The sequence below is a fragment of the Anabrus simplex genome, chromosome 2 (assembly GCF_040414725.1).
Source record: "Anabrus simplex isolate iqAnaSimp1 chromosome 2, ASM4041472v1, whole genome shotgun sequence".
Lineage (NCBI taxonomy): Eukaryota > Metazoa > Arthropoda > Insecta > Orthoptera > Tettigoniidae > Anabrus > Anabrus simplex.
The window spans coordinates 988,005,392-988,023,553 of record NC_090266.1 but is presented as its reverse complement, the minus strand read 5'-3'; the positions used below and the strand labels follow the sequence as shown (position 1 = coordinate 988,023,553).

At 38.5% G+C, this 18,162-nt stretch overlaps 2 protein-coding genes across 3 annotated transcripts in view; one reads left to right on the top strand and one right to left on the bottom strand.

Annotated features, from left to right (window-relative positions):
* The window catches only part of LOC136863754 (constitutive coactivator of peroxisome proliferator-activated receptor gamma), a 1,011,420-nt gene that overhangs the window by 365,701 nt on the left and 627,557 nt on the right, over nucleotides 1-18,162 (bottom strand). The window lies entirely within an intron of this gene.
* Nucleotides 1-18,162, top strand: part of LOC136864906 (uncharacterized) — a 349,415-nt gene that overhangs the window by 159,867 nt on the left and 171,386 nt on the right. The window contains exon 7 of the mRNA XM_068226495.1: nucleotides 7,234-7,678. Within this exon, the coding sequence (XP_068082596.1) occupies nucleotides 7,234-7,678 (445 nt within the window). The remainder of the gene's footprint in view (nucleotides 1-7,233; nucleotides 7,679-18,162) is intronic.

Genomic DNA, 18,162 nt, shown 5'->3' with positions numbered 1-18,162 from the left:
GAGCCGGGCTGAGTGGCTCAGACGGTTAAGGCGCTGGCCTTCTAACCCCAACTTGGCAGGTTCGATCCTGGCTCAGTCCGGTGGTATTTGAAGGTGCTCAAATACGACAGCCTCGTGTCGGTAGATTTACTGGCACGTAAAAGAACTCCTGCGGGACTAAATTCCGGCACCTCGGCGTCTCCGAAGACCGTAAAAGTAGTTAGTGGGACGTAAAGCAAATAACATTATTATTATTATTATAAGTCCTGCGGAACAAAAATTCCAGCATTTCGGCGTCCCGTAAACAGTAAAAGTATTTAGTGGGACGTAAAAACCATATTATTATTATTATTATTATTATTATTATTATTATTATTATTAATGAATAATGTTATTTGCTTTACGTCCCACTAACTACTTTTTAAGGTCTTCGGAGACGCCGAGGTGCCGGAATTTAGTCCCGCAGGAGTTCTTTTACGTGCCAGTAAATCTACCGACACGGGACTGTCGTATTTGACCACCTTCAAATACCACCGGACTGAGCCAGGATCGAACCTGCCAAGTTGGGGTTAGAAGGTCAGCGCCTTAACCGTCTGAGTCACTCAGCCCGGCATTATTATTATTATTATTATTATTATTATTATTATTATTATTATCATTATTATTATTATTAGACACCGATTGTAATTCATATGAACAATTAACTTCTAATGGTCAACCGTGTCCATAGCAGAACAATGCAAAGTTTCTATTTGGGTGATTAGCAAAGCATATGCCTCTAAATTGGAAGATGATCTGCAAGAGATCAGTATTACATTTGACAAAGTGGTCGTCGTCCGAGTTCTAAAAATAACCAGGCAGATATTTAACTTGCACCATGTGCAGCGAGCGAACAAGAAGTCACTGCACTGATCACAAATGTTTAGATTATCTAAATCAAAAGCAAACTCCTTCGGTGTGCTAAACGATTTAGTACGATCGAATTGGAATCACACTTGAGGGACGCATATTGAATCACCTAGGTCATCAATCCAGAGGCTAGGTGGATCCCTAAATAACACCACCAAGTTTATGTGGTTATGCGGAAAGCACAAAAACCGATGGCGACGCCAAAATGAGGCATACTAGGCACGCCAAGGACTGAGGTAGTAGTTTGCCACTGTTTTCCACACACTGAATAATCACATTATGCAAATATGATCCAATTGAATGGTTTACAGTACCACACCAAAGAGTCTGCTTTCGATTCAGATGGTTATAAGACTAGTATCGTGGCTCACTCCCCACTCGCTATTCAAGGAGAAAGTTAAAAACTTTGCATTGATGATTTCTAACTCTGACGATGTAATCTGGAATAGATCTTCCTATATCAGAGGCAGAAGTTTTTGTACCACTCAATTGCAAAGTTTTCATCATTCTCCTGGAGGCCAGGTTTTTCCATTAGCAGCTAAAATTATGCACGTGAACCAGGCTTATTAGTGTGGGGCTTTAGATGGTATCAGCAACGTTGAGCTTTCTCGACCTCGAAGTGAGATAGTTTTCTTCTTAGGAGAGACTATATCAGATAATTTGAAGGAGAGAAGGGAGTATGTATGTATGTATGTATGTATGTATGTATGTATGTATGTATGTATGTATGTATGTATGTATGTATGTATGTATGTATGTATGTATGTATGTATGTATGTATGTATGTATGTATGTATGTATGTATGTATGTATGTATGTATGTATGTATGTATGTATGTATGTATGTATGTATGTATGTATGTATGTATGTATGTATGTATGTATGTATGTATGTATGTATGTATGTATGTATGTATGTATGTATGTATGTATGTATGTATGTATGTATGTATGTATGTATGTATGTATGTATGTATGTATGTATGTATGTATGTATGTATGTATGTATGTATGTATGTATGTATGTATGTATGTATGTATGTATGTATGTATGTATGTATGTATGTATGTATGTATGTATGTATGTATGTATGTATGTATGTATGTATGTATGTATGTATGTATGTATGTATGTATGTATGTATGTATGTATGTATGTATGTATGTATGTATGTATGTATGTATGTATGTATGTATGTATGTATGTATGTATGTATGTATGTATGTATGTATGTATGTATGTATGTATGTATGTATGTATGTATGTATGTATGTATGTATGTATGTATGTATGTATGTATGTATGTATGTATGTATGTATGTATGTATGTATGTATGTATGTATGTATGTATGTATGTATGTATGTATGTATGTATGTATGTATGTATGTATGTATGTATGTATGTATGTATGTATGTATGTATGTATGTATGTATGTATGTATGTATGTATGTATGTATGTATGTATGTATGTATGTATGTATGTATGTATGTATGTATGTATGTCATTGTTAGTAGGATTGCGCTTAAGCTGGGGTGAGGGCTATGAATGCGAGGATCGAAATTTAGCGGTTGAAAGAAGACTATATACATGAGTTCAATGTTGATTTACTAGAAATCTGGCTAATAGTTGAAGGGTATTCCGATGATCGTGTGAACAGGTTTGCAATTAAGGTATGTAATAACCAATTTTGGATTAAAGTGATGGGCGGACTAATTTGTAGCAATAAAGATCTTTTGAAGTTTGTGTTTTAAGTCTATGGGCAGAGGTAACCATCCACACTAGTGATGGGATAATCGAATAAAAAAATAGGTAATCGATTATTTCGTTTTATTAGATTATTTTTCCCATTGCATTATTTTTCGTTTATTCGACTATTTTTCCATTAGATTATTTTCCTATTATTCATTCGAAACTCGTTCGAATAAATGAGGCAATCTAATAGTGAATGCTCTCGAAATAATCGAATGGAAAGTTACCCAGATGTCGTCAACTCATCAATCTCATCACGGGGAAATTAAAACTACCTATCGCCCTTCCCTTACAGGAAGTGAGTGGGTGGAAGGATCGGTCTTTGATAAGCCTTTCGTAAATAATACGAACTCACGTTCCACACGAGTGAATGAGTTACCGGTATGTAATTAAATGCCATTACTTAAAATGCATAGATTAATATATTGCATCACGCGCCCATGCGATTAGCGAAGCGCAATGCTAGTACCGGGCGAGTTGGCCGTGCGGTTAGGGGCACGCAGCGCAGCTGTGAGCTTGCATCCGGGAGTGGGTTCGCACCCCACTGTCGGCAACCCTGAATGTGGTTTTCCGTGGTTTCCTATTTTCACACCAGGCAAATGCTGGGACTGTACCTTAATTAAGGCCACGGCTGCTTCCTTCCCACTCCTAGCCCTTTTCTAACCTATTGTCGCCATGAGACCTATCTGTGTCGGTGCGACGTAAAACAGATTGTAAAAAAAATTATCGTCATAAATAATAACTCTCTAAATAGCGAAGTTACTAGTCACTATCCTTGAAATTCTGTCGCAAATGACTTCAAAAAGACTCCAGATATCTCGAGTTGGCAACATTGATGATATTTTGTAATATTAGTTCTTTCCCCAACCAAGAAAATGTGCTAGTGGTCAGTACAAATCAATAAGGGTTGAAACCAATGAAAGAAAAGGTGGTGTTGGTGATTACTGTTTTAAGAGGAAGCACATTTGGGCAACTATATGTTTGTTTGTTTCTTTGTTCAGTCCTCAATCCGAAGGCTCGTTGGATCCTCAACAGCTCCACCATTAGCAGTCAGAGATGGTACAGGCATCACTGAAGAGGCGTACTAGGAAAAGACGAGTGAGGTAGTTTCTCGTTGCTTTCCTCACTCAACTGGAAGTTACTATTACATATCAGTCTGCCAAGTCCACTGAAATGGACGCAACTGGGCAACAATCCTCTATTAACACCAATAAGAAGAAAAATGGAATGTGCTCGACACTTCAAAAAACTGAAGTTATGGGTCAAAGAAATGCAAGAGCGACGAAGAGCAAGAAAATAAAGGACTCGCTTGGCCTCAGAAACCGAATACCATTGGGGTCGGATAAAAAACGAAGAGTTGACCAAGGGAAGTCTGTTCAGAGAGATCAAAGTAAGGAGCCTGACACAAGTAATTGGAAGTAATGCACGGATTCGCCTAAAGGCCTCGTGGTCACCAACCCACGCTCGCTTAATCAATCAATCAATCAATCAATCAATCAATCAATCAATCAATCAATCACCACTGATATGCATTTAGGGCAGCCGTCGAGGTGGCAGATTTCCTATCAGTTATTCACCTAGTCTTTTTTAAATAATTTAAGAGCCCCTGGAGCGTTCTTTTATTTACCTCTTATGACAGGCAGCGGATACCGTGGATGTTATTCTACCGTACCAATCCACTGGGAAAAATAATAGCTGGTGAATGAAAGAGAGAGATGTATAATAAAACTACTACTACTACTACGAATAATAATAATAATAATAATAATAATAATAATAATAATAATAATACTGCTGTGTTATTAAAGCTAATATAATTTATTGTTTCCCTTTGGCATAAAATTAAAGTAGGTACCGTATACTGTCTGATGCAAGTTAAAAGAAATTGGCAATTGGTAGTAAGGGGCTTTGTTCCATTGTGTGGGCAGAAGACTTCACTGACCTAAATAAGGAACTTTATTTTACAGTTGTTAAAGATTAAGACAGTTCATTCACTCGTTTAGTTTCAACATTTGGAGATTAATTTGAAAACAAGGCGTGTTTCTATTTTTCGTAAGAATTCATCTATTCGCTTATTTCAATCTATCATCCATCCGACACACTTAACCCATTATAGGGCAAAACACTGGGGAACAAAATATATTACTTATTTGATTAAATACCATGTCATTGGGGTCTACTGTTTAGGTTTTGACCAAAATCTGAGTCAATACATTGTTTAATTATGCAATATGGGGTGGTAAGTATTTTTACCAGAGAGAATTTAGAATTGTTTTCCCACTGAGTGTGCACTGGTAAATATATCTACCACTTTGCTTACATGACTACTTTCCACTGTGTTTTGCAAATAATAGATGAAAAATGCAGATGGAAAGCATGGAACAGTAGTACATATAATCATAAATGTCACACTGGCTCTGAAAATTGCACTAGAAACATGGGGTCATGGGCTCTGTGATGAAATTGATGATAGCCTCTTCTGAGAGGCCTTTGTTCGTAAAAGACATTGCTGGAACAATATCACAGATGTAGAACTAAGGCACACAGTTCTCCCTACAAACTATACGATTCAAAACAAGCCATCGTCTAAAATTAATTTCTAAGATCGTATAAGAATATCTTACAAAATAACATTCAGGCAGGCAAGTGCCTAGGGGAGCGAGGGGAATTTTGTGATATTACCCCCCCCCCCCCAATATGTGCCTGATTTGTCAACCCCTCCCCTGTGGGAAGCCCTGATGTCAGCCACTACATGAGGCAGTCTATTCTTACATCTATAATTGGCCTGAAAATGTATTTATTATTGTTGTTGTTGTTATTATTTTCTATATACGCCTCAGAACTCAGAGGAACTGAATACCATACAGATGGACTAAATTTATGTCCGAAATACACTTGAAGTGTTGTTTGGGTATAAATCCATTTTTCATAATTTGGGAAGCTAATACATCTTGTGACTGATAAAACGTACGTCCATTACCTTACATTTTTTATGCATGTTTTCATATTAGTGAATATAACATGTTGGCCAGAATATTGTAAGAAAGGGCAGATGTAAAACATGTAACTAGACGCTCTGAAGTCTATTTTCCGATATTTATATTACCAATTGGATTGAAAATGAGTACATTATCAATATGCAAAACGAGCACACTATTTCGCCTTTCTTTGTACTTTATGTGTAGGCCAATGATAATTTGGATAAAATCTTTCAAAGGTAATCACAAAATATGCAATCTATGTTCACAAAATATTCAAAAATATATATTGTTGCCTTATATAGATCAGGGAAATCCAGTATCTCGCTTAAAATGAGCTGCATTTTACGGTCAACACAGTGCTTACACGAGTGAAGTTCAAGTGGCGCTCTCTGGTAAACATTTTTTTTTGCTAGTTGTTTTACGTCGCACCGACACAGATAGGTCTTATGGCGACGATGGGATAGGGAAGGGCTAGGAGTGGGAAGGAAGCGGCCGTGGCCTCAATTAAGGTACAGCCCCAGCATTTGCCTGGTGTGAAAATGGGAAACCACGGAAAACCATTTTCAGGGCTGCCGACAGTGGGGTTCGAACCTACTATCTCCCGAATACTAGATACTGGCCGCACTTAAGCGACTGCAGCTATCGAGCTCGGTGGTAAACATATGTACCACTTCCCGAAGTGGAACGATTCATATAGCCGTGAAGCGCGATTTTCGGAAAAGTGGTAAATATTCTTACCAGAGAGCGTTACTAGACTAGAAAGTAGACAGTTACGGCCACTTAGGGTATTACCATCTAAACAGTTTCTATGGAAACCCAAGTGGTAAATATATTTACCAGCAACCTATAAAGGGTCAAACGGAAAACTTTATCCATGTCGTATCCGATTATTCTATGCGAGTCCGACTCGTTGGCTGAACGGTCAGCGTACTGGCCTTCGGTTCAGAGGGTTCCGGGTTCGATTCCCTGCCGGGTCGGGGATTTTAACCTTAATTGGTTAATTCCAATGGCACGGGGGCTGGGTGTATGTGTTGTCTTCATCGTCATTTCATCCTCATCACGACGCGCAGGACACCTACGGGTGTCAAATAGAAAGACCTGCACCTGGCGAGCCAAACACTTCCTGGGATCTCCCGGCACTAAAAGCCATACGACATTTCATTCTATGCGATACAACTGAATGATATTTGAAACTCATTCGATTATTTTATTCGATTATTTATTCGAATATTTAAATAATTGGATGGAGTTCATTCGAATTAAAAGTATTCGATTTTCCCATCACTAATCCACTGGTATCAAGGGAAGAGAGTGCTCAATACACTGAGGACGTAATACAGGCAATTTTCATGTAGATGAGCAATTTGAAAATCCAACTAGCCTTGGATACTACTTTCCATCTGATCTGAAAATGTATGCTGATCAAAATGACTTCAGAGTAGTGATATATTTCCGGAAATAATTTCATGTTCTAAAAGAAATAAGCTATGTAACTGAGTAACGGTATGTATACAGTAGGGAGTATTTATTATAGCCAATACCTGGTAAAAAACGAAAATTAAATGTTCAAATATTAATCACCCTTTCGTTGATTTTTTCTTTTTCAACAGAAATATCAACAGGAAACAGATTTGGCCAAGGCTTGAGATTCCACGCAAACCATCCTTTTTTGTTCTTCATTGAGGATGAAACAACAGGAACTGTACTATTCGTGGGGAAAGTAGTGGATCCGACAAACACAGCTGAACTTCAAGAGACTATTCCACAAACTAAGAACTCAAAACAGAAGCCCACAACAAACACTATTGGAACAAGGATTGCAGAAATACCAGCCGATGAAATTAATCCAACTCATCCTGTCCACATTAACTGGGGTTGGACATTTCCTGTAGTGACAAGTATACCTGTCCCAACAATCGGCAATCGCATCAACAGCATTCCAGGCGATACAGATAGCCACAGAATACCCCAAACAAATAATCAACATAATTTATTCCAAATTCCAAACAGGCCACAGGCATATCCAGCATTTATCTTCTATCCTGTTTATATACATGGACTTAGAAAATAACATACCGTCTACAGCAGTATATAACAGTAATGAACTGGTCAGTTTTGGCTAGTCTACTACGACTCGCCGTAAAAAAAGAGAACTGGAAATTAGTGCGTCAAGTAGCAACAGGATATTAATGGCAGTGAGAATATCAAAATATATTAAAAAGTATTACACTGTACATTACATATAGAAATAATTGTCTAACTACTGCCTAGTAAGGAACTTATAAGTTAACTCCTCTAGTGAAGTATGCTAAAAGTACATTGAAACTTTTAAATAGTAATTTCTTGTAAGTTCGTATTTATCAGTTCCTTCTATAAGAGATGTATTTAACAGTGTTCTAATAAACATCCTCATTTCCAACACTTTGCTATTATAACAGTTTTTCAATTCCTTTAAATCTATATTTTCTGTCACAGTCCCATGCATTTCGTATTACACCAAACTATTGTGATGATTGTACTTGCTGCTTCTCTAGAAATATTGGCAATTCTATTTCATTGTAATTACTATTCTACTTCTCGGTGGAAGTCGGTAATTATGCATCGCTACACAATGAATTCCCATTTGCTGCTGCTAAACTTAAAAAAAGTCTCCATATTCAGCAATTCCCTCACAGTTGGTTTATAAAAACTCCTGATAATTATGTTGAGACAGGAATGAGGAATATTCAAGCACAAAATCAATTTTGGTACCTGAATAGCCTCCATAAAGGCATTATAATAAAAGCCTTAAAATAGCAACTCGACAAAGCTCTGATGTTCTACGCATATCTACATTTTGTTAAATGAAATTATAAGACATATTAATTTCAGTTACATAATTAGACGAATACTGTTTGTTGTTGACTAAAAAGTCCCCCATATCAACGAAGCATGAAGTTTCGTTGGTCTCATTCGGGTATTCATTTGCATTTACAGGGTAATGCATTGCCAACACTGTTCATAACAAACACGATAGCAGATAATAAGGTTCTTAAATTCTCTTCAGTTTAAACACCATTTGAAATGACCACTTCGTACACGGTTGTTTCACGAGGAATATTCCTTTCGTCCTTCTGCAGATCAGCGGTAGGGTATCGGTCTATGTCAGCCAAGTTTGCAGGTTCAAATACTGAAAAGGTATTTGGATTTCTCAAAAACTGAAAACTGCCCATTCCTCCAGGTCGTACGATATCGGTCTATAAAAGATCTCTGGTGACAAACTAGATGTTTACTCGGGGGAAAAATCATAAAAAATCTCGGCAGTAGGAGTCATCTGGTCGAGTAAAATGAAGCGTCAAAATTGACACGCAAGTAAACTAAATGGCGTCAGATCAAGATGCCTGTATACTGTAGCTGAGACCGTAGATTATTATTATTATTATTATTATTATTATTATTATTATTATTATTACTGTCATCTATGAACCATGTGACCTTGCCGCGATGGGGAGGCTTGTGCGTCCCAGTGAAGCAGATAGCCGAGCCGCAGGCGCAACCATATCGGGTGGGTATCTGTCGAGAGGCCAGACTAACGAATGGTTCATCGAAACGGAGGTAGCAGCTTTTCGGGAGTTGCAGGGAGGCAGTCTACATGATTGAGTGATATGGCCTTGTAATAATACTCAACATGGCTTAGCTGTGTTGATACTGCTACACGGCTGAAAACAAAGGGAAAACACAGCCGTAACTAGCTCCCGAGTACATGCAGGTCCCTCTGTGTTAATGATATACTGACGATAGCTTCCCTCCCGGGTACAATACTCCGGGTGGCGGCAATTATCAGGAAGACGGATAATGACATTCTGCGAGTCGGAGCGTGGAATGTTAGAAGTTAATGTAGTTTGTATAAGTTAAGTAGTTATTTAATGTTGAAAAAAGATGTACAATTAAGAGATGAAAGTATATGATTTTCCACCTGTTCAATACAAATTCAAATGTGATATATATTGAAATGTCATACTTTATTCATAAATATTAGGGACCGGTTTCGGCATATTTATGCCATCATCAGCCTAAAGTTAGATAAACAAGGACACAAGTAAATTACATACGTGTCAATACACAAATAAACTTTCTACCAGATTGGCAATTCATAATAGCATTGATATGTACAAAATTTTGAATGTATAAAAACTCTCATATATACATCTTATAAAATGCACGATAAAGGTAAAATTGATCTATTTACAGTTCTGTGATATCTATTACCTGGTGATGTTTTTTGTTACAATTGTGTGTAAAATAACAAAAGACGTCTTTTAAAATACTTCTGTCTGAACAGCTTATACACCTAATAAAATTTGGGGTATTGACATTGCTACAGTATTAAAATTTTAGACGTTCTATCATGTGAGAATACTCATGTAAATAAAATTAGTAACAGTGTCCAGTATTGTTATATTATAAAAGAGAACAGCTATTCGTTATTTAATGTTTGTTAAAAATAGTTCCTCGTTGGAATATAGGCGGTAAGCCAAGTTAAATTGGTTGGCTTTAAGAATCAAATAAATCTTGCTTGAAATATAGCGGTAGCTTAGTTGTCAGGTTGCAAGATGGTTTTAAGTTTCTAAATCTCAGAAGTAAAAAGAACATGTGAGTGGCTGAGGCCGTAGTTTGACGAGTATGAGTTCACAAGACACTATGTCATCAGGTGGTCAAATGCAATTCTACACGGATCTTAATTCAAAACGGACCTCATGCACCACGTAACCAGCAGAAGGCTAAGCCAGAAGGTTAGCAGCAAGAGCAGGTTTTCGGCCGGCGACTACAGAATTATCAACACAAAACCAAACGGGGGAAATGCAGGAGTCAGTTTAAAAATGAATAAGAAACTAGGGCAGCGGGAAAGCTACTATGACCAGCACAGCTAAAGGATTATTGTTGCAAAGATAGAGACCAAACCAATCTCCGCCACAATAGTGCAGGTCTATACGCCTGCTAGTTCAGCGGATGATGAAAACATCAAAAGAAAATATGAAGAGATGAAAGATTAAAGACAATATGTAAAAGGTGACGAGAATGTCATTGTGATGGGAGAATTGAATGCAGTGGTGGACCAAGGAAGAGAAGGTAATACATTTTTTTTACAACTGGCTTTACGTCGCACCACCACAGATAGGTCTTATGGCGACGATGGGATAGGAAAGGGCTAGGAATGGGAAGGAAGCGAACGTGAGCTTGAGGTACAGTCAAAGCATTTGCCTGGTGTGAAAATGGGAAACCACGGAAAACCATCTTCAGGACTGCCGACAGTGGGGTTCAAACCCACTATCTCCCGAATACTGGATATTAGCCGCACTAAAGCGACTGCAGCTATCGAGCTCGGTGAAGGTAAATGAAATGTCGTATGGCTTTTAGTGCCGGGATATCCCAGGACGGGTTCGGCTCGCCAGGTGCAGGTCTTTCTATTTGACTCCCGTAGGCGACCTGCGCGTCGTGATGAGAATGAAATGATGATGAATACAACACATATACCCAGCCCCCGTGCCGTGGGAATTAACCAATTAAGGTTAAAATCCCCGACCCGACCGGGAATCGAACCCGGGACCCTCTGAACCGAAGGCCAGTACGCTGACCGTTCAGCCAACGAGTCGGACTCGGTGAAGGTAATACAGAGGGAGAATTCGGATTGGAACAAAGGAATGAAAGAAGAAGTCGGCGGGTTGAATTCTGCACGGATCATAACTTCGTCCTTGCTAATACTTGGTTCAACACCACAAAATACTTCATTACGATTAGGCAGAGATTCAGAAATCAGGTGTTGGATTGCAAGGCATTCACAAGAGCAGACGTGAACTCTGACCACAACTTAGTCATGGAATGCCATCTTAAGTTGAAGAAATTGAAGAAAAGATGGAATACAAGGGGATGGGAACCAGCCAAGTTGAATGAAAAGAGTGTGAGGTATTGTTTAAGGAACAAGATGCAGAAGGACTACATGAAAAGGCTGAACGTAACACAATAGAGGAAGAATGGGCAGTCGTGAAGAAGGTCAGTAGAACAGCTGAAGAAAGGAAAGATCAACTAAAACTCAATGGATAACTAAGGCGATATTAGACCTGATTGATGAACGACGAAATATAAGGATGCAAAAAATGATGAGGGCAGAATATGGTACTCCCGATACCACAGGCTTCAAGGAGTACCTCTGGCCCAACCTCATTGACATTACCGACCTACGGTTGTGCAAGTTTACTTCCACTTTGCAATACGTACCCATGGACAGTAAGTAGTAATGATCGGTCTTTGAATGTTAAAAGCTAAGCGAAAAAACGCGAACAATCGTATATATACACACTTCATTTTGACAAACCAAATCACATACGAGTGTTTAGGTATAAGCCCCAGTCAGGAATTGTTGATAAAACTAAGACATTGAACCCTAGTTGAAGTTGAAAGTAGGAACGCGTGAAGCAATCCTGACTTTACGTCTGATCTTAGACGACAAGAAGGATAAGCCCACGTACAGTGCATGGCCTTCGTAGATCCCGAAGATGTTGATAATGTTGATTGGACCAAGCTACTTGCGATTTTGAAGGTGATCGGTATCAGATACCGAAACGAATAATTATCTACAATCTGTATAAAAACCTGTCTGCAGTGAAAAGAATCAAGGGCTTTGAAAACGAAGCAGCTATCCAGAGAGGAGCGAGGGAAGGCTGCAGTTGGCCCCTCTCCTTTTCATGGTTTATATCAAATAGGCAGTATAGGAAGTCAAAGAGGAATTCGGAAAGGGAATCGCAATCCAAGGAGAGGAAATCAAAACCCTGAGATTTGCCGGTTATATTGTTATTTTTTCAGAGACTGAAGAAGATGTGGAGGAACTGCTGAACGATATGGGCAGAGTCTTGGGAAAGGAGTATAAGATGAAAATAAAGAAGTCCAAAACAAAAGTAATGGAGTGCAGTCGAACGAAGTCTTGTGATGCAGGAAATATTAGATTAGAAAACGAAGTCTTAAATGAAGTAATGCACCCATAAGGCGAATAGGGTCATGGAAAAATTAATCAATTTAATAGATTTGGATATGTGAATACTGCATGCAGTGAATTCAGTACAGGCATTTCACTGGACAGCAACAAAGACACCTCCCTCTGCGCAAGTATATCCCGGGTACTTGGTTATAGTCACGTTTCGGTTATATACTTAAACCATAAATGCCTACAATAAAATCTAATGAGCCGACTGTTGACAACTCCAACCGAAAGCTTCCCACCAGAAAGCGGAAGTCGGAACAAAAGCGCCACACCTAGAAGCCGAGGAAAGAAGCTGGTAGAGGCGGGCAGAGAGACACCCTACACCCCTCGATAATGTGGTTTGCTCCAACTTGCACGTCGTGAGTTCCGTAGGAATTATTCAACCAACCATAACATCGAAAATTTTAACCGCCCAGCGGAAGTAATATTCTCAGTTAGTTCGTTTTCGCTACTGGACGGTGAATTACGGACGAAATAATTTTTGTGATAATTTAAGTGCTAAACTATAACATTGGTATTTAATTATGTGAAACTACGTCGTAAAAATGTGTGAAGTGGATTCGTCTAAGAGAAGGCGCTGAATGTCGGTAAGTCGTTGCAAATTCACTAGGAGAAATTCCACCAGTTTATTTAAACGTGCACGAACGATTTTTATAATTCTTTGCAGCAGTGCAATGACACCAATTTTTAGAGTCATGGCCAATATTTAGTTGATGAATTAAGCCACAAACACCAGAGATATCAACGTGAATTGACCGAATCATTTCGCCACCCCTCTCCAATAATTAGTTCCAGGGCGTGGTTTGAGAATTTTACAAAATAAATGGAGGACGCCGTGAAGCAGTCAGACTGCGGGCGGTCAACAGTCAGTCATCAGTGTGGTACATTCATTCCTACGTCTTACAAGCAGTCGGTACACTCAGTCTTACGTCTTGCAGGCAGTTAGCACTCGGTTATAATTTTTATATCAGCGGAACTTGCCCGTCATTTGATATCAGCCGCGTTGCAGAGATAATAACTTTGTGTAAGAAGAGAGTTGGAAAAATGTCAAGATTTCCGCGGAGCAGTGCCGTTCGACATGTCCGACTCAACAAACATTTGTAAGTTGTAATTCATAAACTTTAATCAGACTTGCATCGTTATACAAGTAATGTAGGATGAAGTCGTATAATTAATTTAACAAGCTAAAATAATGAACAATGAGGTAGCTTATTGTCAGAGAAGCGGCTATAATACTCCAGCGATTGATGAAAAGAAGAAGGAAGCAGTTGAAAGACAGTACGGGTAAAGTAGACTCATTAACGCCACAGTTTCGTACGAGCAGAAGGGTAGACGGTAGCCAGCCAGTCGCATAGACGAAAGGGAAGATGGTCGAGGACGCATTCCAGAGAAGAGTCCAGTTCCACAGAAAGAGGTAATGATCACTAAGTTCGGTTTATAAACAGATAACGGGAGCCGGGAGTTGCAAAGGCAGAAGAGGTCTGAACAGCTGATCGATACAAGACTATTACTGTTATGTGAGTTGTATATTCCAGAGCCAAACGTGTAATTTTTTGTGTAATTAGTGTGTAATATAGTATAAGCTTCAAGAATAACGCGTTATAAATTTATGCGTGTGATCAGTAAATTAAAAACGTATTCCATCGGTGTATTCTACTATTCCTATACCATGATAACGACCTTCGTGATTGAGTAATTTCGTTATGGAAACGGATACTGAGTGAATGCAGTAACAACCGATAATCCAGCAATAAGGTAAACAAATGTTGAATTTACTATTTTTGTAATTAGAGTGACGCTGAGCAAAGCGTTGTCCATATAGGTTAGAATAATATAGAATCCCCATGTGGAGTGTTATGTGATTAGTTACAGATCTAGAAAATGAATTCACGTACCTAATATAATAATAAATTAATATAGTCCATTTGAGAGATTGGAGCAGTCAGGTTTAACAATCGGGATTTGAATGTTTTAATCTAGCATTATGAATGAGATAAATTTGAGTGTATCCGTGTCATTTTTTATATTTGTTCTAATAATCTGAGATAATCGACGCCTATCAGAGTAAAGATAAAAGTCAATTTGTTTGAAGGGGAGTTAACACAATAATAATAAAAAGAAGTAGAAAATGTCAGATAAAGTTTGTCAAATATACGATATCTTTGTAGTTAGCGTGTATGTGTAATAATTGATCACAGTGATAATTTATGTCCATTATTAAATAAATAACATACTAGGTGTGCAAAATAATAATAATAATAATAATAATAAAATACATTTATTCGAATGCATAATGAATTTAGCTGAGGTAGCGTGTGATTGTCAGGTAGTAGAGTATAAAACACTGTATCTGAATATAAATGATAAATAATAATAATCCTACGTCAAAATTAATAACGAAAGATTTGTAAATTATCCGCGAGTTTAAGATGTAGAAGCAAAAATCTATTGTGTAGGCAATCATATTTTGATTATAGAAATAGTAATGTCGTATTGGTAAATATGGAATCCATTGCCAACTTGCAGGAGAGGAAACAAATGAGATGTATACGATAAAGAGGTCCAAGTGAAAGATGAAAAAACGATGAAGAGTATAAAATGATATCCCTAGTGTAGTGAATAGGTGAAACGCAAGAGTAGATGCTGCAACGGCCGTGTCGTGTAGGAAATAAGTGATAATCGTCTTTAAGGTATAGAACACGGCATGTTAATACAATATAAGTAGCTCGATGAATCGCAGCTCAAATCTACGTGGAAAAATGTTGTTGTTGTGTTGTTTGAGTCATCAGTCCACAGACTGGATTAATGGAGCTCTACATGCCACCCTACCCTGTGCTATATTTTCATTTCTACGTAACTATCGCATCCTATATCTGCTCTAATCTGCTTGTCATATTCATACATTGGTCTACCACTACCGTTCTTACCGCATACACTTCAATCCAAACCAACTGAACAAGTCCTGGGGGTCTTAAGATATGTCCTATCATTATATCCCTTCGTCTCGTCAAATTTAGTCAAATCGATTTCCTCCCACCAATTCGATTCAGTCTCTCTTCATTCGTGATTCGATCTATCCATCTCACCTTCAGCATTCTTCTGTAACACAACATTTCAAAAGCTTCTATTCTCTTTCTTTCTGAGCAAGTTATCGTCCATGTTTCACTCCCATACAATGCCACGCTCCAGATGAATGTCTTCAGAAACATCTTTCTAATTTCTCTATGAATGTTTGAAATGAGCAAATTTCGTTTCTTAAGAAAGCTCTTCCTTGCTTGTGCTACTCTGCATTTTATGTCCTCCTTACTTCTGCCATCGTTGGTTATTTTACTACCCAAGTAACAATATTCATCTACTTCCTTTAAGACTTCATTCCCTAATCTAATATTTCCAGCATCACCTGCCTTCGTTCGACTGCACTCCATTACTTTTGTTTTGGACATACTTATTTTCATCTTGTACTCCTTACCCAGGACTTCGTCCATACCATTCAGCAAATTCTTGGGATCTTCTGCAGTCTCAGAGAAAATAACAATATCATCGGCAAATCTCAAGGTTTTGATTTCCTCTCCTTGGATTGTGATTCCCCTTCCAAATTCTTCTTTGATTTCCTTTACTGCCTGTTCTATGTAAACAATGAAAAGGAGGGAGGGGGACAAACTACAGCCTTGCCAAACTTCTTTTAAGCTTGCTGCTTCTTTTTCAAATCCCTAGAATCTTATCACTGCAGAGTGATTCTTATACAGATTGTAGATGATTCTTCGTTCTCGGTATCTGATCCCAATAATCTTCAGAATCTTAAATACCTTGGTCCAATCAACATTATTGAATGTCTTTTCTAGATCTACGAACGCCATGTACGTAGGCTTGTCCTCCTTGATTCGATCCTCTAAGATTAGACGTAAAGTCAGGATTGCTTCACATGTTCTTACATTTCTTCTGAAGCCAAACTAATCTTCCCCCAACTCAGCTTCAACTTGTCTTTCCATTCTTCTGTAAATAATACGTGTTGAAATTTTGCAGGCATGAGATACTAAACTAATGGTGCGGTAGTTTTCACGCTTGTCAGCACCGGCTTTCTTGGGAATAGGTATAACAACATTCTGCCGAAAATCGGACGAGACTTCTCCTGTCTCATACATCTTACACTCTAAATGGAATAACCTCGCCACGCTGGTTTTTCCTAAGGCAGTCAGTAATTCAGAGGGAATATCAATTCAAGGTGCCTTGTTCCTATTTAGGTCTCTCACAGACCTGTCAAACTCTGACTCCAAAATTGGGTCTCCCATTTCATCAGCATCAACAGCCTCTTCTTGTTCCAGAAACAAATCATCTACATTTTTACCTTGATACAACTGTTGGATATGTTCCTTCCATCTTTCTCCTTTGTCTTCTTTCCCTAGAAGTGTCTTTTGATCTGAGTTCTTAAAAGTCATACACATAGACTTCCTTTCTCCAAAGGTCTCCTTGATTTTCCTGCGTGCACCATCTACCTTTCCTGGGACCATACAACCTTCGACAACGTTGCACTTCTCCTTCAGCCATCCTTCCTTAGCTACCTTGCACTTTCTATCCACTTCATTCTTTAATCGTCTGTATTCTTTTCTGCCCTGTTCATTACTAGCATTCTTGTCGTTCATCAATCAGGTCTAGTATCTCCCGAATTATCCGATGATTCTTAGTTGATCTTTTCATCCTTCCTAACATTTCTTCAGCAGCCCTACTGACTTCATTTTTCATGACTAACCACTCTTCCAGCATTATGTTTCCTTCAGCTTTTTTTCTTTTAGGCCGTGTGCAACATGTTGCTTGAAACAATCCTTCACATTCTTTTCTTTCGACTTGTCTAGTTCCAATTTCCTTGCATTACTTCCTTTCTTCATTTTCTTCATCTTCAGATGGCCTTCCATGAACAAGTTATGGTCAGAGTCCACGTCTGCTCCTGGGAAAGTTTTGAAATCCAACACCTGGTTTCTGAATCTCTTCCTAAAATGAAGTCTATTTGGTACCTTCTAGTGTCTCCAGGTCTCATACACGTATACAGCCGTCGCTTGTGGTGTTTGAACGAAGTATTGGCAAGGACTAAATTATGATCAGTGCAAAATTCAACCAGCCGACTTCCTCTTTCGTTCCTTTCTCCCAATCCGAATTCTCCTACTGTATTACCTTCTCTTCCTTGGTCTACCACTGCATTCCAGTCTCCCACCAAAATTAGATTCTCGTCACCTTCTACACATTGTATTAAATCTCCTATCTCTTTATCTATTCTTTCGGTGTCCTGATCATCCGCTGAACTAGTAGGCATATAGACCTGCACTATTGTGGTGGGCATTGGTTAGGTGTCTATCTTGACGACAATAATTCTTTCACTATGCTGGTCGTAGTAGCTTACCCGTCGCCATATTTTCTTATTCATTATTAAACCAACTCCTGCATTTCCCCTGTATGATTTTGTGTTGATAATTCTGTAGTCGCCTGATCAAAAATCATGTTCTTCCTGCTAACGTACTTCACTTATACCAAC